Source organism: Nipponia nippon, unplaced genomic scaffold (assembly GCF_047370975.1).
Source record: "Nipponia nippon isolate SJK-2023a ecotype South Korea unplaced genomic scaffold, ASM4737097v1 scaffold_2, whole genome shotgun sequence".
NCBI lineage: Eukaryota > Metazoa > Chordata > Aves > Pelecaniformes > Threskiornithidae > Nipponia > Nipponia nippon.
This window is the reverse complement of record NW_028262336.1, coordinates 101,978,708-102,002,070: the sequence shown is the minus strand read 5'-3', so window position 1 is coordinate 102,002,070 and position 23,363 is coordinate 101,978,708. Positions and strand designations below refer to the sequence as shown.

The window sequence follows — 23,363 nt, the reverse complement described above, 5'->3', positions numbered from 1 at the left end:
TGAAGAATGGCACGCTATCTACAAAGAACTTGTTATTGATTTCAGAGCTACTTGCGAAGGGTTCCGCTACTGAAACGCAGAGCATGCGTACCTGTGTTAGCTTGTCTCAGGAAAAACGTGAAAGGTCTGTCTGCTTTGAAAATAGGCGTTCGAGATCTTTTTAGTAACACCATTGCTGTAATGCAACAAAGAAAACGTTAGTAAAATGTGTCCATTTTCTTTCCATCTTCTGTACAGTGCTCTCAAGCTCTGATGTTTAGTACCTTGAGTTTTGAGGTGCTCCTCTGCTTTAAGAATAAACCAACAATTTTATCCAGCAGTGAAATGGGTCTGGGTGAATGAGCAAGTCAAGTGTTGTGAGACGACATGCAGGCGATTCGTGTGTATTTTGTTGCTGAAGTGAGTCCGTCTGGCTTTGGATTTCCAAGGTAATGTAATTTTTGTTGTTATCGCAGCCCTAACTGCTGAAGTCGTACCATGCTACTGCCTAACCCGTTAGCCAATTCCTAGCTATGCTGTTCTGGTAAAAAAGATAAGCAAGGCAGAAATGTAGTCCCTTTTCTAAATGGGAGACAAACAGCAGAGAAATATCTATGTCGTCCTGGAATTCCTCTGTCAGAACTCCCAACAAAACCTAAGCATTCTCCATCTCAATTTCTGACTGTCCTTCCCCTCTCTGGTTGTGGGTTAATTATTAGGTTAATAAAGCATCCTTAAGAATTATGATGGCTCAGCTATTATTAAAATACATCTCGTTTAAATAAATGCTTCCTTGTAGCTCTATAGTATTAAGAATACATTGTAAAAAACCACCCAATACTAAAAAACCCAGATTTGGATTATTTTTTATTGAGCAGTTAAAACAATGGAATTCAATTGAAAATTCAAGTAGGATGCAGTAAAGCTAGTCTGAGTGGCACTATTTCAGTGCTCCTAAAAAAAGAGCCTGCTTTAGCTTTCGTGTGGCTAGATCCAGAGCTTTTAAAGTAAACAATAAACATAATAATACCTTTTAAAATCAGCTTCTTAGCTTGGTCTGACTGGAGTGAAGGGAAGTTTAGGCATTGGTTTCAATGGGATAAAGGTCTGATGTCTGATTGCTATTACCCTTAGTCTTTGGTATGTAATCGAAGCCACCTAAAAGCCTTTATTTTGTATGGGAATTTCCAGAAAAAATACAAAAAATGTTAATGCCCCAGTAGAGATAAAAATTGTTATAAAACTTAAAACTGGACAGCTCTGCAGAAAGGTTAACTTAGTTATGTCAGATTTTCACTGCACACCCGCATATGTTGAGCATGTGTCTTATTCAAAGCTGTTGCTAGAGGAATACTACACCAAATCAGGCGTGCCCAGGTTCCTTTTAGCATCGTGACCGGGGGACGTCTGCAGTGCACAACATGGTGGGCACCGCAGTGAGATGCACTGTGGTGCTCCCCCTACATGCCTCTTGGATTTCTTTCTGAAAGAAAGGAGAGCAAGCAGGAGAAAGGGGAGAGACCCAGATCTTGGCCTGATCTGCAGTCAAGGACCACCAGCGTTTGCAGGGTGTGCGTGGAGGACATCTACAGTCAGCACAGCCCAGGGAAGCAGCAAGGCGAGATGTGGTTAACCATCACCCTTCTGCTGTGCTGGTGTTTGAACAGCTCGAGGACATGTTCGGCTTCTGAAGAGAAGCAAGCGGCAGCAATGCCTATGTAATCCATGCAGTGGTCTAGGGCTGCCGCTGCTTTTTGTGCTGACTTATAGCATCTCCAGAGCATCTGAGGCTTCCAAAAAGGAAACAAAAAAGCACGGGCCTTCTTTGATAAAGTTCATGTGACAAAAATGAAAAAAAAAAAGGGATTGAACAGCTCAGTAATTTTAGTTCCCCTGTTTTATGTAAGTTGTTATGGAGGATTTCTATTGAGATGTCATTCAGCTTACGAAGGTCATTTATTGACTCCAGTCCATAGCTGAGATTTTACTCTGAATCTCCCCACTCAGCCAGCCCCAGCTGCTCACTTGGAAATGATCTGGTAGTAGAAACTACTGCACACAAAGGTCACACCTCAAAGTACATAAGAAACAAGCCTGTCTTCATCTTCATGAAGACAAAACTTTCCCATCATCACCTTTAATGTTACCAAAGATATCATCTTCAAAAAACAAACCCCATAATGATTCAGGAGCTATGGACAAAACATTAGTAACCTTTTTTCATTCTTTGCTTTTATGATCTGAGCAAATAGATTTGACCAACAGAAGAAGTGGTTTATTTTCTTAAACTGGACTTTCCCTGGGCTGGTAAAGCTGCTTTTCACTAGAGTCTTTATATGTTAGTCTAAGATCAAACATGGAAAGGGAAGAGTTTTAAGTGTTCTTATGAACAATCACAAAGGTAAAATGGAAGCATGTTAAATATAAAAGTTTAAATTTATGTTAGGCATACATTTAAATGCTATCATGCTTTTTTTTTTTTTTAAATAAAAGACTATTAGTTGTTTCTGTAGTGGTAATCTTCAGAAATGAAAAGTAAAGTTTGTATATTTGATTTACCTGTAGCTCCTGATGCCTTCGTACCATCTTCTGTTACTTCAATCTCTGCTTTGTGAATAGCTTCTGAAATATAAAGACTACCTTGCTCTGCAAAAAACAAAAAAAAAAAACAAAACCAGAAATTAATATTAATAATTATTTTCTGAATTCCATTGCGAACACCATTTTTTTTCCCCATAATTCAGAATGCCTTTACCATTTTTCTGCAGAATCTAAGGATGATATAAAGGTTAGGTATTTCACCTGGGCAGCTAATTCAATGACAGCATACTGAATACAATACAGGTCACATTATTACCTTTTCTTCTGTTGCAAATTCCTTCCATTGGTCCATTCACCACATCATGATTGGAAAGACAGAACAGTATAAACCTGCCTTTCAATTGCTTTTTCTGTATCTGGCTTCCACGTTAGAAGATCTTCAGTTCTAATTTGCACTCAGCTCCTGATTTTTCATACATGTGCCTAATATGGATGAGCATAGAGAGTCTGAACATCTAAGCTAGCTTGATATGAAGGACTTTTTAGCTCAGCACGTAGCTGAGATAGTATGACTACATGGCTTTCAGACCAGCGTGACCTTATGTGCAGGCAACTTGGAGAATAAGCTAAAACACTCATGTGTGTCTTGAATCTATCTGCCTGAACGTGCCCTTTGTCAGAGTGCAGCTTACTTGATGGCCCAGGTGCCTCTGACTTCTACATGAAACATGGATCCCACTGTCAGACAAGCAGTGAAGTTCTGAGGAAAGAATCACTCCTGTGAACGCAAAGTTGGAATATTTTTCTGCTTAAAGGCATTTCTGCTATTGACTTCTCATAATTCAGATCTGCTTTCTAACCTGGGGGAAGGGGGACAACAAGATTTTGACTGTGTTTGTATCGGTGTAAACCTGGAAGAGCTGTGCGGTGTCCTCACGTTTCTGCTGATGGAGCCAGCTGCAGTCTGACCCGTTTCCACTGATGTCCAGTGGTGGGAGTCGGGCTCAGGCTACAGAAGAGCTTTGCTTTGACGCAGTACAGGAACATCTTTAAAGTTAGATAACACGTGGGGAAGGTGACATTAGCTTACTTTAGTCTAGGGAAGACAGCATGTCTCAGATCTCTGTATGGCTGACAGAGAGGCATGTCCCTTGTCAGTGTGAGTAGGAATGCACATGTTTGACTGTCTCTTTGATTACAGAGGGGCTTTTCACAGTCTTAAGTCACCATTGTGAATACCCTCTTTTCCCTCATTTCTACCCATGTTTACCTGTTCTTTCATCTTTATGACTGTTTTCCCACTATATAACAGTGGCCTGAATGCTGAATGGGAATTACAAGTTTGAGAGATCTCCCAGGTTGTCGTGGAAAACAAGGTTATGTGGTGAGAGTAGAAACCAATTAACACAGTGGGGACAGTGAATGAATAATGGTTTGAGGAACTGTTGGAAGGGAAACTGCAGAAAAACCTCTCTTCAGGAAGAAGTGATGGGACTGTGACATCAAATGGAGCTTGGAAAAAAATTAATTTCAGAAGGATACCAAGGAGAGTGTTACAAGTCCGCTTCTCCCCAGCTGACTGCAGAGGGCAGAAAGTAGGGAAGATTGTGAGGTTTTTTCTTTCTTGTCTGAATATTAGGATTTGGTCTGACACATAGGTGAAAACAGGGAAATACTAAAAGACCACTTTAGCTGTTTCTATCTGAATTTTGTTCAGTGAAAAATCTGGGATGGAAACAAGCAAGACAAAGGAAGGGCATAGACCTGTTGGAGCGGGTCCAGAGAAGGGCCACAAAATGATCAGAGGGATGGAGCACCTCTCTTATGAGGAAAGGCTGAAGCCTGGAGAAGAGGTTCAGCCTGGAGAAGAGCAGGCTGCAGGGTGACCTTATTGCAGCCTTTCAGTACTTAAAGAGGGCTTGTAGGAAAGATGGGGACAGACTTTTTAGCAGGGCCAGTAGCGATAAGACAAGGGGTAATGGTTTTAAACTAAAAGAGGGTCGATTCAGACTGGATAAAAGGAAGACATTTTTTACAATGAGGATGGTGAAACACTGGAATGGGTTGCCCAGAAAGGTGGTAGATGCCCCATCCTTGGCAACATTCAAGGACAGGCTGGATGGGGCTCTGAGCAACCTGATCTAGTTGTAGATGTCCCTGGCAATTGCAGGGGGATGGACTAGATGACCTTTAAAGGTCCCTTCCATCCCAAAGCATTCTATGTTTCTATGAAAACTAGGAAGAGGCAGAATTTTTTAATTAGATAAATCTAACGTATTTTGGAAGAAAAAAAATAGAAGCTTTCAGGCATAAAGCAGCTATTCCAGGTCTGAAATGAGGTAACACATTTGTTTGCTAAATGTCATCTGAGAGTAAATATTCTGAAGGTTACAGCTTCTGTGTCATATGGAAGAGGAACTGAAAACTTACCTGTTCTTTTTCTAACTGTATCTATTGGTTAAATAAAAGATAAACCTTCCCTATAAACTCTGCCTCATGTAACTCTTAGACCATCATAGCTATAACCCTACTATTAGGATACATAACTCAGTAGTGTAAGAGGAGAACTGCAAAGGGCCTCAACATATCCTTTAATCCATAACCCTGACACAGGCAGGATCAAATACTTCTGAAAACCTCACCCTGTATGATGTGAAGCAGAAAGCCACCAAGTTGCATAGGAAAGAAGCTGCTAAATGAGATCGTTTATGGTGGAGTTCATTTCCTCAAAGTATTTATCTTACTTAAATAGATGTTAACTTTATAAGATGCATCCTTGTGCACTTTATCACTATGTTAACATTTGTTTGCAATAAACAAAGCAGCAGGCTTTAACAGATAAGTGGGCAGTAACAAATTATTTTTAACATGCATCTCTTTGCAATCTGAAATATGTACTGCAATAAAAAAATGCTAGGTTCAATTTTAAAAGGGCTATAAAAAAACCCCATAAGTAATGTGCCTTCTGAGATTCATCCCAGAGAAGTAACTTTTCTGTAAAAGCAGGTTTGTCTAAATTGGAGGAATTTCTTGTTGTCATATCTCCATTTATTTACTCACATGCGCAAGAATTGCTTGATCTCTCTGCATCTCTAGGAGCAGCTACCACTCTGAGTCTTTGCTATGAACAGAAATGACTAAGATGAAATAATTTGCGTGCTGAAAGTAGTAAAAAAAAAAAAAAAAAAGATAATTTGGATTATTTTAGTACTTAATATTAAATAGGGATAAAAATTTTCCAAGGAGTGGGATAATTTCAGACTTCCAAAACCAAGACAGTTTACAATTGTAACACTAGTATTTTAGCAAAGGGAAAGTATAATTTAGTCCACTGGTCACTGGATTAGCAAGACAACATGGCATGGGCATATGCCAATAGTGTTTGTGGTGTCAGGAGTTGGAATACTGACTTGTTGGATCAGCATCCCTAGCTATTAAATGACTATTTAAAAACACAAACAGGAATGCAAGTTTTACTAAAGTATCCTAAATTTCTAAATAAATAATCATTTTCCAGGCCTACGCTGTCTTCAGAGTTTTAATCTTAAAGAAAGAAGGGGGGAAAAAAAGAAAAAAAAAAGCAAAACCAAAACCGACTCTGTCCCTTTCAGATTCCTCTTTCCTACAAAACAACAGCTCAAAATACAATTGCCAATAATAAAATAGAACAGTTGAGTGTGAATTGTATTTTAGAGATTCACAAAGGAAGAAGTACAATCAATTCATAAGGACCAGGTCTACCAAATCATTCAAATGTAAGAGTCTACAACTATTGGGTCAGTGATCATTTTTTATTCAGTCAAGCCTCTTACCTGAAATACCTTTAAAATTAGCAGTGATGGGATCAAATGCGTCTCTAATTCCCAAGGCAGAAAAAACTGTCTTTAGGTCAAAAAGGCTTTGAATACTGAACCTGAAATTAATATGATAGATTTTATTTAAATGTGGGATTTGCAGTTTCATAGAGCTACAAGGTAGAACAGATGCAATTTATTTCAAGCCTTTTCATTTCATCCATCTATTTCTGTATGAGCACAATGCCTTCTGTCTGATTAAGTGTACTTTGCAGAAAAGCGACTCATCTTCACCTGAAGACAGAAGGAATCCCTCGCCTCCATCTATTGTAACCAGACCACCTCTCAATCTTCTTGACACATGAACTCTGCATTTCCCCAAGCGTCCTCTTTTTAACAATCTTTTTGGCTGTAGCAAAGGGCCCTTTGAAACATTTGAAAAAGAGTAGCTTGGAAAAAAAGAATGTTAATGTACAAATTGTTTTCCAGTGCTTCGTTAAGGTGAGGAATGTATTGTGAGAGATGCATAACGACGCCCTTTCATGCTGATACAATAGGTACAGCGACAAAGGCCCTCCGGCACCTGATTCCTCCTGCTATGCAATTTCATTTGAATAGATGATAGAAAATACCTCCAGGACGTGTGCGTTTGCTAGCACTAATGACTAATGTGGAAAACGAATGGCTGAAACTTGCTTTGTGCACAGAAAGATGGGTAAGACTGGTGAGGGGGCCCAAGTTCTTTGTAGAGTACTTTTGTAGTATACTAGCAAGTTGTAAAAATAAACTATTGCATTTTTTTAAAGGTTATATATTTACTCTTCCTTAAGCAAAGAAAAAAACAGAGTGTGGGAAAGGCCCAGGAACGTTTCTCTCATTTTAGTTCTTTAAAGGATTGTTACTCCCCAAACACGTTTTAAGTAAAAGCTGTAGGATCAACTGAAATACTTAGTTTTTGAAACAGTACAGAGCATACCAGAAAGTTTTGGCATTCCCAGCTCACCTCTTCATGGCTTAAGAAAGGATTAGAACTTTTCTGATCATGTGATGAATAACAAAACTGAAAGTATCTCATTTGGTTTTGTCTCTCACATTGCTTGTGTCAGCACTATCACACCCAATTCTAACAACTGAAGTAGTGAAGCCATCTTGCAGTATTAATATTGCTTACCTAGGTAGAAAAATGTCCATCTTCATTCTGTTTAAGCTGTTGGCCCAGAGGGTTATGGTCTTGGCAGAAAGGCGAGACTCAATCTGGGACAAAGATGTTCTTTTGTGGCTGGGAAGCACTAGGAACATGCTGAGTTTCTCCCCCAGGTAGGGTAACTCGACCACACTGAAAGCCTCTAGAGCTGCAGTCTGGAATTGGCCTGAAGGTGGGCAAATATAGATCTTATTTCATCACTCAAATGGGGAAAAAAACCCAAACCCCACAACCCAAGCCTGGGTCAGCAGACGGTTCAGAACAGCAGTGATGAGATATAAGGGGTTGTCTCTAGTGCATGGGCTCTTGCAGTCAACTCGGGTTGCTCTTAACTCACAACAGTGGCTCATCTGAACAGAGCTGATTTTATGATATATATATATATATATAACTTGGCAGAAAAATGCCAATGACAGTAATGGTGCCTGAAGCACTATCTCAACAGAGCATGGATATTTTATTGCTTTCTCATATAGTAGCTGTCCTCCTTGCTCAGAGTTTAAAAAACATTACCGAGGCAATGACAGTAACTTTATGGTGACTGTTCCTGCAATGCTTGTTCTTTGAATAAACTTACAACTTTCTAATATCTTTCACTAAAAATTCACTACTGATAGAAATTACAAAACCGAAATGAAGTGTCCTATTTAATTAACTGAAACCTACTTTGCCTCATGTTTCCATCTTTACTACCTTTAAAAATCAGTTTTAACCTTATTTCAAGAAACAAATAGTTACATTAAAAAATAAAGTAGTTAGGCTTATGCTTATTTAAGCACAAAATTTCTTATTTTTCAAAATCTAGGCCTAAAACATATCAAAATCAGATGAAGGTTATAAAAACTAGTCCCAAAAGTAAAAGCTGGTGGGCTTCTGCCCTTTAATTAGTTATGCCACAATTTGTAGCAGCCATTTAAAAATACCATGTAAATTCCATATTTTGATGAGCGATTAGTCCAGGTGTTTCTAATGGACTCTGTTATACAGTAGAACAGATTCAATTATCACAATTTTACTTCTTATTTTTTCATCTGTTAATCCAATAAATAGCATTTCAGAAACACTCAGCAATAGGCAGAAGGCCAGGAGTTCAACACAAGTTGCAAGCCAATGACTTATCATTGCCATTGCCGTAGGCCATTCAAAAGACTCCCTCTTCACCCAGCTGTAGTAGTTGTATCTTCAAGGGTAGATACTCACACTTATTGAGTCAGGGGTTGTAAATAACAGAATATAGGTAGCTCATGTTCATAATACCTAAATATTTGCCAATAAATAAGTAGCTATAGGATGTCTCAAATGTTTAGTGGTGAAACATTTGTTAGTTTTGCAAATCTAGATTAGATAGGACTCATTAAGTGTTGATTATTCTGCTAGATTAAATTTTAGGCTCTTGGATTAGCCCTCCTGCCATGCAATGCGGAGAGGGAATTGTGCTGATAAAACCACCTCCCAGCATGTGGATCACTTTGCTGAGAAAAGACCTTCTGGTTTGTAATGTGCAAGCAGGAAGATTTACGTTTGTGGTGCACTGGTCATGAGTGGTTTAATTTGTGGGCATGCTGATATTCTGAAGTCAGCACATTCTGCACAAAGGTCATACAGTCCTTATTTGTTAATTAGAAAGAAAATCAAACACTTGAGATTATCGAGTCAGAACATTTAGCATTCCTTACTTGAAGTGATTTTGAGCATCCCATAAGGATTACATATATGCTACATCAGTGTTCAAATATAGTTAACAAATTGCTTGGAAAAATGAATATGTAAAATAGCTGCAGTGTTTAAAAGGCATGTGTAAACAGTAATGTTGACATTTTCTTAGAGCAGTGTTAATTGTCCCCAGGCTGATTTGTTCTGCGTGGCCATGTTGAAAGGATAAACAATGTTCTAAATGCTGCGATCAATAACAGGCTACAGCTAATCTTTCTTGCTCTGTGTTTTGGATCCTGATGGGAGACAGCTGCTATCATTTAATAATGAAGGAAAATTATCTCATGCCTCTGCTTTGTTGTACTGAACCAGTCTTTTGTATTAATTTCAAACTGATTTGTTAGAAATGTTTCTAGCATTTCTAGTGACAAAGACTGAATTGGCCCTATCAAATCTGACAATCAGCAAATTTTAAATGATCCCTTTCATTTTGACTTTCCTCAAAAGTCTCTCCAGCTGCAGAGAGCTCACACATTTGAGGCTGAATGAAAAGGTAACCTCAGTATTTTGGCTAACTTTCCTTTTCTGTGCAAATATTTAATGCTTCAGCTACCTACTTAAGGATGATAGGGTGGAGTTCTTGTGTTTAGGTAAATGGTCAGACAAGCACAACTAATGATTTCACATCAAGTTTGCAAGGGCTCAGGAGCAAATATATGGTCAGTCTGCAGCTCAGCTGCTCAGTTTCTGGTCACTGGTCTTTACCTGAGATCTCCACTTGTATAAGCACTGGCAGGCCCCCGCCTTCCCTGCTTTTAGACCTCTCATTTCAGACCTTCTTTATCTCACTCTACTAAAAGAGAAAGTTCAGAGAAAAGGTCTGTTCCTGAGCTAATAGGTGTGTGTTAGTCCAAAGAAACCTGTTTACCTGAATAGCTCACAAAATAATGAAGGGTGAGGCTATTCCAGATATCACGGGTAGCAAAGCCCCTGCAGTGAGCTTGGTGATACAAAATCACCTGAGGCTGGAAGATCATGTGTTGATGTAGTAGTTTATGTTGCCCAACAACAAGGATGATGAGGTGTAGGGTTTTGGAAAGGCAAACTTTCTCACTCCCCAGTAAAGTCAATTAAGTTACAAAGGATTCAAATGTAAAGAGGATGGGAGCACTCCAAGGCAGAGGAGTGAATGCACTCAGGAGCTGGCAGTGCACCAGGAGGAAGAAGCATGGTGGACACACCATGGATGTCCAGGAAGAAGAAACACCACAAAGAACGATGTAACAGTAAAGGCAAACTTGCAAAAAGTGGAAAAAGTGACTCCTTAGCCAGGTGAATTACGGTTCAGAGATATAAAGGCATAGAAATAATGAGCTGCCAACTGCGTGCTTGATGTGACTCTTGCACAGAAAAGGAGAATGTTTTAGCCGTATAAACAAGAGAAAAAGGAATCAAGAATGGTGCTGCTGAACACTGAATTAATTTTTTTTTTAGATTCATCCCAGTTATTTGCTGGAACTGATGGGAGATAAATAATCTGATGATACAGCAAAGGGTAATGGTGAATTTCCTAATGGAAATGAGGAAAGAACAGGCGGTATTACAACACCAGAGATAGAAATAAAGTTTACACTACTTGGGAGAGACAAATAATAATGTGGAGCCTAGATGATCACCACCCCAGAATATGAAAAGAACTTGGATGTGGAACTGCAAATGAATCAACAAAGATTTTTAATAGACTGTAGATTCAGTTGTTTCCCATGACTGGAAAACAGGAGTACATTTGTAAGGAAAACGAAAGTAATCTGGGAAATTTTAGGTCTTTGTTTGAGAAGCTTTAGAACATACTCTGGAGAAAAGAATAATCAGGTCAGAGAGGGAAATAGAAAGTGAGATAAATGGTAATATCAGGTGGACCCTAGCAAACAAATCTATGCGCTTTTTTTAATTGATAACTGATTCGATAAAAAGGCATAGATCCAGTCATCTAGTTTTAAGTAAAACGTTAAATATAATTTCACTGTGGCACTATTTACAGGTAGAAGTGATGGCGATTAGAGCAAGAAATGAAAGGCAACAAGCAGCCGCTTGAAGGGCAAACTACAATGAGCTAAGTTAAAAGAGGGGCTCCCAGGTTGAAAAGAGGTTACCAGTGGCTTTCCAAAGTATTGCTAACACTCAAGACTTCCATCAAAGACAAACAGTGAGGTTACTGTGATGACTGGAGTGGTGGAAATCAAATGATGGTTCAAAAACACAAAAAAAGGTATGTACCTGTGGAGATTTCCCTCCCCTTGATTTACCTAGGACTCATCAGATGGAAAAAAATGGAGAAAGAAAAAAGGCCCAGGTGGGGTCAACCTGAGTTGATTCTGCAGTGCACTCCACAAGGTATTTTTAGCAAGTCATAGAAATACTAAGAGCATTTTATCGAATATGTATATGGTCTCATTAAAAGTATAATGTATATTCCTGGACATTTATTTTCAAGAAAGATTAATTTAAATTGGAAAAGTGCAGAAAAGGACTAGTAGAGAATTAGAGTATCTGGTTTTTGAATAGTTTAGAAGAGCCTGGCATCTTCAGCTTAGCTAACAGGAGAGAGGCAGCTTGGTGACTCGCAAATACATTTGGAAGTAAATATCAAAGCTGAAGAGAAATTATTTAACTTATAGGCTAAAGCTGGCATGATGCTAAGAGATATAAATTGGTCTTGAAAAAATTTAGACTTGGAATTAGGAAGGTTTTTACCCAAGTGCAGTTCTGAAATTTAGGGTAGAAGGGAAAGGAGCTTTTTACATTTTGAAAGAGATTGTAGAGCTAAGTGGTAGAATTCCTGGTAGTAGAAAACTAAGCCTAAAGCATGAGTCCTTCTGTCAACAACCCACATACTCCAAGCCTTTGAAAGGAGCATATGCTGTATTTCATATATTATACAAACAAAACTTTGACCTATATTTATACTGTTTTAAGCCCAAGCTGAGATCATCCACTGATTGGGTATAAGGGCCATCAAAATTTCTCTCCTGTTTGTTGCAGAATTTGGCCCTGAAGATTTGTAGTTTTACCTTAAAGCCTTGGAGAAAGGCTGTGACCAGAGACAGGAGGGATAGGTGTGCAGTGCTGGGGCTCACGGTGATACTATCCTCTCTCTGGTGCTCACACACTCAAGGGACAAACAGTGATTAGGCTGAGGGGCCAGGAAATTTCTTACCCACCCCACAAATCAAACTGGTAGGGGCTTGATATTTTTTTAGTTTTAACTGCCCCTCTGTCATGGGGTCCGATGTGCTTCCTACGGTCTTCCCTTCCTAGGCAGCTCTATTTATCAAGCTCCATGCCATTGCAAAGGACTTTTGTATACTGTGGTGCCCTCAGTCTCTCCTGTTCCCTTCTCCTGGCACGTTATCTTGGTGCTTTTTGGTTGTTTGCTACAGCTGGCAAGTTTGTTACGGAGTGCTGGGAGGTGTTGGTCTGTGAGGGATGGGGCATGGACGGTAGATATTTTATGAACCATTTTGAACGCAGGATCTCTTTCTTGATTGCCTGGGATTATAAGGAGTCAGTCTGGTCACCCAGGTGGTCTCTTCCTTTGATGGGATTTCTTCTGAGACTTCTCCAGGCTGGGAAAATAACACATCTTAGTGCTGTAGCTGTGGAAAATAAATAAATAAAACTGTTCCATGTTGTACAATAGAGCAAATCTGGATCAAGGACAGTTACCGTAGTTAACTTCAGCTGTGTGATGCATTGTGGGCACTTTCAGGGTTGAGCCCTCTGCTGTGGTGAAAGGCAACATCTGGGTATCCGTAAAGGAAAACTTCTTTTGCCACATGCTTTTGAAGTACATGGTGCTCACTAGGGAGACCTGACTGAGCGGCGACCCAGCACTCTCCAACGGCATGCCACGCAGGTCCTCCTCTGCAAGGAAAACAGGCAGGGAGGGGGACTCACGCTGTCCTACTTGCCTAGGCCTAAAAGCCAGGTCTGTGTGAATAAATAAAGCAAGCTGGGACTGTTCTCTGGCCCTAAGGGCAAGAGGCACAACTCACAAGGCACTGTTAAACACTGTACCTTCCCCTCCCCACCAGTACATGGACCTCATCAGGGTTGTCTGTTGGTCCATGCTCTCCCCAGAACCAAGCTCAAGTTGATCAATGTTGAGGGCCAAAGTTGTGCCAGGACTATGCTTGTCACTGAACAGCATGGATGACAGCAGACCGGTGCTCAGCACCATGCCCTGGCCCTAACTGGTTTTCTAGCTTAAATGTGCCCACCTCTTGGAGTAGTTCATCGTTAGCGCGAGAAATCCCTCATGAAATGGATTCATGATTACAGACCACTTTATGAAGTAGCTAAGTCAACTGAAGCTCGTATCCTAATTCTCCTCCTCTCCTATTTACCTCGAAGTTCAACTGATCCTGCTTTGGGTATCTCAAAGATTTCTGAAAGTGTGATCCACTTCTTCTAATTCATCGATACACACGTGAGCACCGTAATATGAACTTCCATTTTAGTACCTGCTTCTAGAGCAATACTTTTCTATCATGAAGCTGGATCACTTATTACAGTTCATTTGAGAAGGATAGAAATTTTTTTTTCAGTAGTAGCTTTCATGTGTGTGTTTAACATCACCTCACATGTTGATGGTCAAATTAACACTCATGTAACTTAAGTTGATGGGGCAAATCAGGGATTGATTTGCTCTACTGCTTCTAAGGACTTGCTTTTTCAATTATTTTTTCATTAACATGGATTTAATTTAATTACTTTTCTTGCTTGTGTGGAAAGTAAATTCTTTTTATTTCCCATTTTGACTTTTTAAACTCAGAGTCTGACTGCTGAGCTTATGGCCCTGCATGTTCCCCACAGCAGCATGAAAGTCTTCAATGCAGCGAACTCGGTCCCTGGGGAATTTGGCTGCTCCTCATTAAAACTGAAAACACTGCAAAGAATTGCCATTTTAAAAATTAGAGGAACAAGGCCAAGTGATTACGAGGTTGATACTGCAAACTTATACTCACAGATTCAGACCTCTTCCAGCTCTTTCCTCACATTAGAAATGAGCATCAGCACAAGAACATGATTTCCTAGCTCTCAGCCCTGGTTTGGACAGCATGGAGCGCAGCAAAAAACTTTATACTTGGTTAAATGCAATTTCTCTCATTACTCCTATTTTACATTTTATTCAGGTGGAATCATTCTCATGGGTTGTTACATTACCTCCAAGGTTACCGGTGATCCATTCCTGTATTTGGGCTGTGGTTCTTCTGGGGTCAGTGAAGTTGGTTTGCTGCAGGCTGCTGTTTGCCCAGTGCGCAACACGTGCAGTGAAGTGGGGCGAAAGCTGCACGCCAGCGTCCACGAAGAAGGAACATGCCAGCTGAACCACTGTGCCTTGGCTGGAGTCGGTTGCTCCTTCGTACGCTGCATGCAAGAAATCCTGCACACTTTGATCTGACAGGCAAGAGAGAGGGAAAAGCTGAAATTATCATGTTGAGGTTAAGGATAGCAGAGATTGCACCAGGGCTCTGCAGCTCTCAACTCCAGTGATGACACTGGTGTCCTCTGAGAGTTAAAGCACTATAACAACTGAAGCACCCTTGACTTTATGGGCTATTACTGTCAAGCACTGCTGTCAAAGACGATGATGCATGGGGCACAGGAAAGCACTCTTCATGTTGCTGTAGAAATCACTCTAGTGCAGATATGTCAAGTGGCTGATTTTGCATCAGGCTCGCACCTCTATGCAAACACAGCTCTTACAGTTCATAAGGTACATTATTTTTTCTTGGGCACTCTCCGAGTTCCCATTAGTGAGATCCAGCACCTCTGGCTGTGACTGGCTGAGCTGCCGATGCCGCAGTACCTCTGTCTCCTTCTCCTGCCTTATCAATGCCACCCATCCCAGGAAAGGCATCTCCCTGACTACCCCAGGTCTGTCTCTGCTACCCTTGGCCCTTATGTGTTGCTTTGTTTCTTGAAGGATGGTACCCCAAGCTGGCCCAGTATTGCAGATGAGCCCTGGCAATGCTAAATAGAGCTGATTGATAGGTTACTTCATGTGTGTTACAAGAGACCCTTCTTCTTATACAACCCACAACAGTGTCTGCTTTTTTTTGAAGTACAATTATATTTTCCACTCAATATTCATTTTTTTTAATTCCTAAGAACCCTCAGATCCTTTGCTAAAAACACTATTCTTTGACTCCTGATTTGAACAGCTGATTGTTCCTTCTAAATGTAGAATTCTGCACTTGTCCTTATTGAATTGTGTCCTGTTCACTTCACACATTTCTCCAATTTTCCAGGATCCTTTTAAATTCTATTCTGGTCTTCCAAAATGCTTGTAGCAATCATGAGCTCAGTGTCATTCAAAAATTCCGTAATGTATTCTCTAGTTTGTTGTCTACTAATGAAAATAGTTGAATAGTGTCCCAGTCTCCTGTTCCTGGGGAGTTCATGGTAGTCCAACAGTGGTGGCTTCTGTGATGGATACAGGGTTGAGGTGTGGGCCCAACAGGAACATGAATCCTGCAAAACTTAGACGATCTTGTGTTTTTAAAATCACAAAGTTTCTAGTAGGCTCCCCTGAAGGGTGATTTAGCAGCCATTTCCAGCTGTCTTTATTTTGCTGGCTGTAATGGTTTGTGGTGGGATGGTTCATGCTGAGGTGACCTCCTGAGGCCTGGGACTTGCACTCAGTCTGAACAATGTTTATGGTCTCTCTGTCAAATCTCCTCAAAATTCCGGTGTTCGCGGTTCAGCCCCTTTCCCATATCACTTGTGCTTTGGAGGAGAATTGGCTACAGCGAGCCAATACAGGTCTTGTTGAGGTTGTTACTTGCCTTTAAGACATTTTCAGCAGGTTCCTCCTTCTGTAAATAAGTATTCCATGGGGACTGGGAAATGTCTGGAGCACTGCTCTTCTTCAGCAAGACATCAGTGCCTCTTGGCTCTGTGGGGCCACCAACACCTTTCTGATTTTAGGCATTGGAACAGCCTGCCCAGGGAAGTGGTACAATCACAGTCCCTGGAAGTATTAAAAAAATGTGTGCTGTGGTGCTTAGGGACATGGTTTAGAGGTGGACCAGGCAGTTAGTTAGGCTAACAGGTTGGACTCGATGATCTCAGAGGTCCTTTCCAACCTTAACAATTCTATGATTCTATGATTTCCCTACCAAGTGTCCCAATTTCTTTGTGAAATCTCAGCAGCTCACTGTTGTATATGAATTGCTGGCCACCATCTCCAAGGCGGGGTTGGTGTTGCGCCCCTTGCTTCTCCAGGTTGCTCTGCTTGGCTCAGGTGCTCCTCTGCCTCGGCCTGAAACCCCAGGGTGCCCTGGGCAGCTCACAGGTATCTGGGTCTCCATGGGCATGGCTGGACTCACCATTACAGGCTGGCTGGAAAACTTTGTTTTGACTCAAGGGAGATCGTAGTCAAAGGGAGGAATCACTAAGTTTCTCCAGACGCCTGTGATGTAGACAGTGCTGGAGGGAAGTCAGGCTGGACTGCCGCCTGGGACATGGATAGTTTTGGGTGGCTGACCAGGGAAGTCCATCCTGCCTGGACTCGCTTGCCCCAGGCTGAGCATCGGGTCAAGGGCAGGATCTCCATGAACCTCCAGCTGCCAGCCAGGTCATCAGGAGACTTTTACTACATTGGTTCAGATTCTTGAAGGGGTAAAGGGAGAGGTTCACATCTACCAATTTCTACCACTTGAGAATCCAGGGCGTGTTTTCTGACCTAATAGTGTTCCTGTAATAACCTGCAGGAAGACTAATCGCCTATGGGAAATTTGGTATTAAAATTTAGATCTATTACTCTTTAAGGGATAAAATATTGAACTCCTTGAACAGATGTCAAGAAAACTCACACAGTCTGAGGTGTAAAGTGCTTTTCTCGTGTGTTTTGCATTAGTGCAGGAGCATTTGGCAAGCTCTCTGGAGGATGTGAGAAATCAAAGATGGTAAATTGGAAGCAGATGTTAATGTGAGGTGTGGTATCCTGAGCTTGTAACTTCAGTCATATCAAAGAGCTTAGCTAACCAAAGTCCTGAATTCTTACTCATAAAACAGTTCAAAATTGCTTTAAAATACTCTGCCATGGATAAAACAAAACAGCAAGGAGAAAACATTTTAAAGCATGTAATTTTGTCTGTGCTGTCTAGAGAGACATCCCTTTATACGTTGTTTTTCTTAGTAGTAGGAAAAAAGTGAACAAATCTTCCAAACATTAAAAGATTACAAGTGCATGTAAGAGCGGATTCTCTGTGAATAGTGACTGAACCATCAATGTTTTCATTGTTTTCAGCCTGCTCAGGTTTTAACTACATCCTTCATTATTGTTTAAGACAGACTGTCCTGGTTTCAGCTGGGATAGAGTTAATTTTCTTCTTAGTAGCTGGTATAGTGCTGTGTTTTGGATTTAGTATGAGAATAATGTTGATAACACACTGATGTTTTAGTTGTTGCTAAGTAGTGGTTACACCAGTCAAGGACTTTTCAGCTTCCCATGCTCTGCATGGCGTACAAGAAGCTGGGAGGGGGCACAGCCAGGGGGCCTGACCCACATTGGCCACAGGGCTATTCCACACCATATGACGTCATGCTCAGTATATAACTGGGGCGAGTTGGCCGGGGGGGAAGGGATTGCTGCTCGGGAACAGGCTGGGCATCAGTCAGGGGGTGGTGAGCAATTGTGTCGTATATCACTTGCTTGGTACATTATTATTGTATTATATTATTATTATTATTATTACTACCACTACTACTATCATTCTATTTTATTTTACTTCAATTATTAAACTGTTCTTATCTCAACCCAGGAGTTGTCTGACTTTCACCCTTCCAATTCTCTCCCCCACCCCACTGGGGGGGAGTGAGTGAGCGGCTGTGTGGTTCATAGTTGCTGGCTGGGGTTAAACCACGACAGTCCTTTTTGGCGCCCAACGTGGGGCTTGAGGGTTTGAGATAATAACAGATTAATCAGAGTGTATTAAGGAATTTGTATCTGTTAACAGTTGCTGGTCATAATATTGATTCATCTGCTCTCGGTATTAGTCTACCTGATCTGCACCATGCTCTTGCTTTTGCAGTACATGTTAAAGATTGGTGTTGGGTGTTGCAGTTTTCTGTGCTCTGCCGTGATTAGTGCTGTTTTGCCTGGGAGATTTGTTATTAAAACACTGACCTTGAGCGCTATCTGGTATTTGGGTTCTGTACTGAAGCCATTACTGTACTTCGGGTACCACCTCATGGAGACAATTAGCAATTATACCTCTTCCTCTGAGAGGCTTTTTATGGAGGAAATACAGAATAGCACCTTCACTGCCGCCTTCTATAATGTTTCCTCCTTCATTACAACAACTTTTTTGTATCTTGAACATCCTTGGGTAGTTAAGATACATCTATTGGTATTTCTTGGGTATATTGTTTTGGTTTTGTCTAGAGTTAATATGCATTTTAAGAATATCATCCAGAGATCTGCCCCAAGGCTGGATAATTATGAGTGGCAGGGTGTGTGGGAGAGTATGGGCAAATGCCTAGGATGGTGGGCCCCTCCAGTGTTTTGGAGTTTCACCCCTGAACAAGTGCAGAATCCTGAAAAATTAGTAGAACATTTGGAAAAAGTATGCTGTCATCCTGACAATTCTAGGGAGACACAAATCACTGCAATGTGCTGGGGCCTGGCCCATGCCTACCGAGCCGTATTAAACACTATTCAGAACCCTCAAGGGGAAGAGAAGGTCTCTGGATCTGACAACAAAACGACTGGCGTTGCAGCTATGCCAGCCCCGGCAACAGATACTACTGATACGCCAGCCCCTGTAACAGGTGCTGTGGCTACACCAGAGAACCAACCCGTGCCAGTATCAGTTGCCCCTATACAGAAGAAAAAATACACAAGAAAATCAACTCGTTTAGTAAGGGCTGATGATGAACCAGGGCCATCACAAGAACAGGAGGAGGAAGAGGCAGAACCCACAAATGAGATGGTAACAACCCGATCTCTGTCCCTGAGTGAGCTGCGAGATATGCGAAAAGATTTTAGTCGTCATCCAGGTGAGCACATCATCACTTGGCTGCTCCGATGCTGGGATAATGGGGCTAGTAGCCTGGAATTAGAGAGTAAGGAAGCCAAGCAGCTGGGATCCATTTCTAGGGAAGGGGGCATTGACAAAGCGATTGGAAAAGGGGCAAAAGTCCTCAGCCTCTGGAGGCGACTTCTGGCAGCTGTGAAGGAAAGGTATCCTTTCAAGGAAGATTTTTTATGTCAGCCAGGCAAGTGGACCACCATGGAGAGAGGTATCCAGTACCTGAGGGAATTAGCCGTGCTGGAGGTGATGCATAATGACTTGAACAATGAGCAGTTATCCAAAGATCCAGATGAAGTCCAGTGCACACGACCCATGTGGCGGAAGTTCGTGCGGAGCGCACCGTCATCATATGCAAACTCTTTGGCAACAATGACCTGGAAAGATGAAGAGGGACCAACGGTGGATGAATTGGCTGGCCAACTTCGACAATACGAAGAAAGTCTCTCTGCCTCCCTACGGGCCTGCGTCGCGGCTGTGGAGAAACTGCCTGATGTGCTAGCTGAGAAATTATCCCGGGAGTTCCAGCGATTCAAAGAGGACATGTCCTACTCCTCACCTGTACGGACCAGTATCTCAGCCATCAGGAGTAAGCATCCCTCTCTTCAAGAGAGAAGATATAGTGAATACACACCACGGGCCACCCTGTGGTTTTATCTGCGTGACCATGGAGAGGACATGAGGAAGTGGGATGGAAAATCTACCTCGACCCTAGAGGCACGAGTACGTGAGTTGCAAGGAAAAACAATTACAAAAGGTGGTTCTTCCAGGAAAATTGCTGCTCCAGTTTCCAGTGAGCAGTTCCCTAGACAGGATAAAAGGGCTGATTTTGCTTCCGATCTCAATAAAGGGGTTTTTGATTCGCATTTACAAGAAGTGAGTAACGAATGCTATGACCGGGACTAGAGGGGCCCTGCCTCCAGCCAGGTGGAGGAAAGGGACAACCGGGTGTACTGGACTGTGTGGATTCGATGGCCTGGCACATCAGACCCACAGGAGTATAAGGCTTTAGTAGACACCGGTGCACAGTGTACCCTAATGCCATCAAGCTATGAAGGGGCAGAACCCATCTGTATTTCTGGAGTGACAGGGGGATCCCAACAGCTGACTGTATTGGAGGCTGAAGTAAGCTTAACCGGGAAGGAGTGGCAGAAGCATCCCATTGTGACTGGCCCAGAGGCTCTATGCATCCTTGGCATAGATTACCTCAGGAGAGGGTATTTCAAGGACCCAAAAGGGTACCGGTGGGCTTTTGGTATAGCTGCCTTGGAGACGGAAGAAATTAAACAGCTGTCTACCCTGCCTGGTCTCTCGAAGGACCCCTCTGTTGTGGGGTTGCTGAGGGTCAAAGAACAACAGGTGCCAATCGCTACCACAACAGTGCACCGGCGGCAATATCGCACCAACAGAGACTCCCTGATTCCCATCCATAAGCTGATTCGTCAACTGGAGAGCCAAGGAGTGATCAGCAAGACTCGCTCACCCTTTAACAGTCCCATATGGCCAGTGCGAAAGTCTAATGGAGAGTGGAGACTAACAGTAGACTATCGGGGCCTGAATGAAGTCACGCCGCCACTGAGCTCTGCTGTGCCAGACATGCTAGAACTTCAATATGAACTGGAGTCAAAGGCAGCCAAATGGTATGCCACAATTGACATCGCTAATGCATTTTTCTCAATTCCTTTGGCGGCAGAGTGCAGGCCACAATTTGCTTTCACTTGGAGGGGGGTCCAGTACACCTGGAATCGACTGCCCCAGGGGTGGAAACACAGCCCCACCATTTGCCATGGACTGATCCAGACTACACTGGAACAGGGTGGGGCTCCGGAACACCTGCAATACATTGATGACATCATCGTGTGGGGCAACAAAGCAGAAGAAGTTTTTGAGAAAGGGAAGCAAATAGTCCAAATCCTTCTGGAGGCTGGCTTTGCCATAAAACAAAGTAAGGTCAAGGGACCTGCACAGGAGATCCAGTTTTTAGGAGTAAAATGGCAAGATGGATGTCGTCAGATCCCAATGGATGTGATCAACAAAATAACAGCCATGTCTCCACCAACCAGCAAAAAGGAAACACAGGCTTTCTTGGGCGTTGTGGGTTTTTGGAGAATGCATATTCCAAATTACAGTCTGATCGTAAGCCCTCTCTATCAAGTGACCCGGAAGAAGAATGATTTTAAATGGGGCCCTGAGCAACAACAGGCCTTTGAACAAATTAAACAGGAGATAGTCCATGCAGTCGCCCTTGGGCCAGTCTGGGCAGGACAAGATGTAAAAAATGTGCTCTACACTGCAGCCGGGGAGAATGGCCCTACCTGGAGCCTCTGGCAGAAAGCACCAGGGGAGATTCGAGGTCGACCCCTAGGGTTTTGGAGTCGGGGATACAGAGGATCTGAGGCTAGCTATACTCCAACTGAAAAAGAGATATTAGCAGCATATGAAGGGGTTCGAGCCGCTTCGGAAGTGGTTGGTACTGAAGCACAGCTCCTCTTGGCACCCCGACTGCCAGTGTTGGGCTGGATGTTCAAAGGGAGGGTCCCCTCTACACATCATGCAACTGATGCTACATGGAGTAAGTGGGTCGCACTGATCACACAACGGGCTCGAATAGGAAACCCCAGTCGCCCAGGAATCTTGGAAGTGATCATGGACTGGCCAGAAAGCAAAGATTTTGGAATATCACCAGAGGAGGAGGTCACGCGTGCTGAGGAGGCCCCACCATATAATAAACTATCAGAAAATGAGAAGCAATATGCCTTGTTCACTGATGGGTCCTGTCGCCTTGTGGGGAAACATCGGAGGTGGAAAGCTGCTGTATGGAGTCCTGTACGACAAGTTGCAGAAACTGCTGAAGGAGAAGGTGAATCGAGTCAGTTTGCAGAGGTGAAAGCCATCCAGCTGGCTTTAGATATGGCCGAACGAGAAAAGTGGCCAATGCTCTATCTCTTTACCGACTCATGGATGGTGGCAAATGCCCTGTGGGGCTGGTTACAGCAATGGAAGCAGAGCAACTGGCAGCGCAGAGGCAAACCCATCTGGGCTGCCACATTGTGGCAAGATATTGCTGCCCGGATAGAGAACCTGGTTGTAAAAGTACGTCATGTAGATGCTCACGTACCCAAGAGTCGGGCCACTGAAGAACATCAAAACAATCAGCAGGTGGATCAGGCTGCTAAGATTGAAGTGGCTCAAGTGGACCTGGACTGGCAACATAAGGGTGAATTATTTCTAGCTCGGTGGGCCCATGACACCTCAGGCCATCAAGGAAGAGATGCAACATATAGATGGGCTCGTGATCGAGGGGTGGATCTGACCATGGATACTATTGCACAGGTTATCCATGAATGCGAAACATGTGCTGCAATCAAGCAAGCCAAGCGCTTCAAGCCTCTCTGGTATGGAGGACGATGGCTGAAATATAAATACGGGGAGGCCTGGCAGATTGATTATATCACACTTCCACAAACCCGCCAAGGCAAGCGCCATGTGCTTACAATGGTGGAAGCAACCACCGGATGGCTCGAAACATATCCCGTGACCCATGCCACCGCCCGCAACACTATCCTGGGTCTTGAAAAGCAAGTCCTGTGGCGACATGGCACCCCAGAAAGAATTGAGTCAGATAACGGAACTCATTTCCGAAACAGCCTCATAGACACCTGGGCCAAAGAGCATGGCATTGAGTGGGTGTATCACATCCCCTATCATGCACCAGCCTCCGGGAAAATCGAACGATACAATGGACTGTTAAAGACTACACTAAAAGCAATGGGTGGTGGGACATTCAAACACTGGGATACACATTTAGCAAAGGCCACTTGGTTAGTCAACACTAGGGGATCTGCCAATCGAGCTGGCCCTGCCCAGTCAAGACTTCTACGTACTGCAGAGGGGGATAAAGTCCCTGTAGTGCACCTAAAAAATATGACGGGGAAGACAGTCTGGGTTACTCCTGCTTCAGGCAGAGGTAAACCCATTCGTGGGATTGCTTTTGCTCAAGGCCCTGGATGCACTTGGTGGGTGATGCGGGAGGATGGGGAAGTCCGATGTGTACCTCAAGGAGATTTGATTTTGGGTGAAAATAGCCAATGA

At 42.6% G+C, this 23,363-nt stretch overlaps 1 protein-coding gene across 1 annotated transcript in view; it reads right to left on the bottom strand.

The window, feature by feature from the left end:
- Positions 1-47: 47 nt before the first annotated feature.
- SERPINE3 (serpin family E member 3) overlaps positions 48-23,363 on the bottom strand; it is a 44,759-nt gene continuing 21,443 nt past the window's right edge. The window contains exons 5-10 of the mRNA XM_009463137.2: positions 14,398-14,631; positions 12,898-13,095; positions 7,486-7,684; positions 6,333-6,433; positions 2,539-2,625; positions 48-175 (exon numbers count right to left, since the gene is read on the bottom strand). Coding sequence (XP_009461412.2) covers positions 48-175; positions 2,539-2,625; positions 6,333-6,433; positions 7,486-7,684; positions 12,898-13,095; positions 14,398-14,631 — 947 coding nt within the window. The remainder of the gene's footprint in view (positions 176-2,538; positions 2,626-6,332; positions 6,434-7,485; positions 7,685-12,897; positions 13,096-14,397; positions 14,632-23,363) is intronic.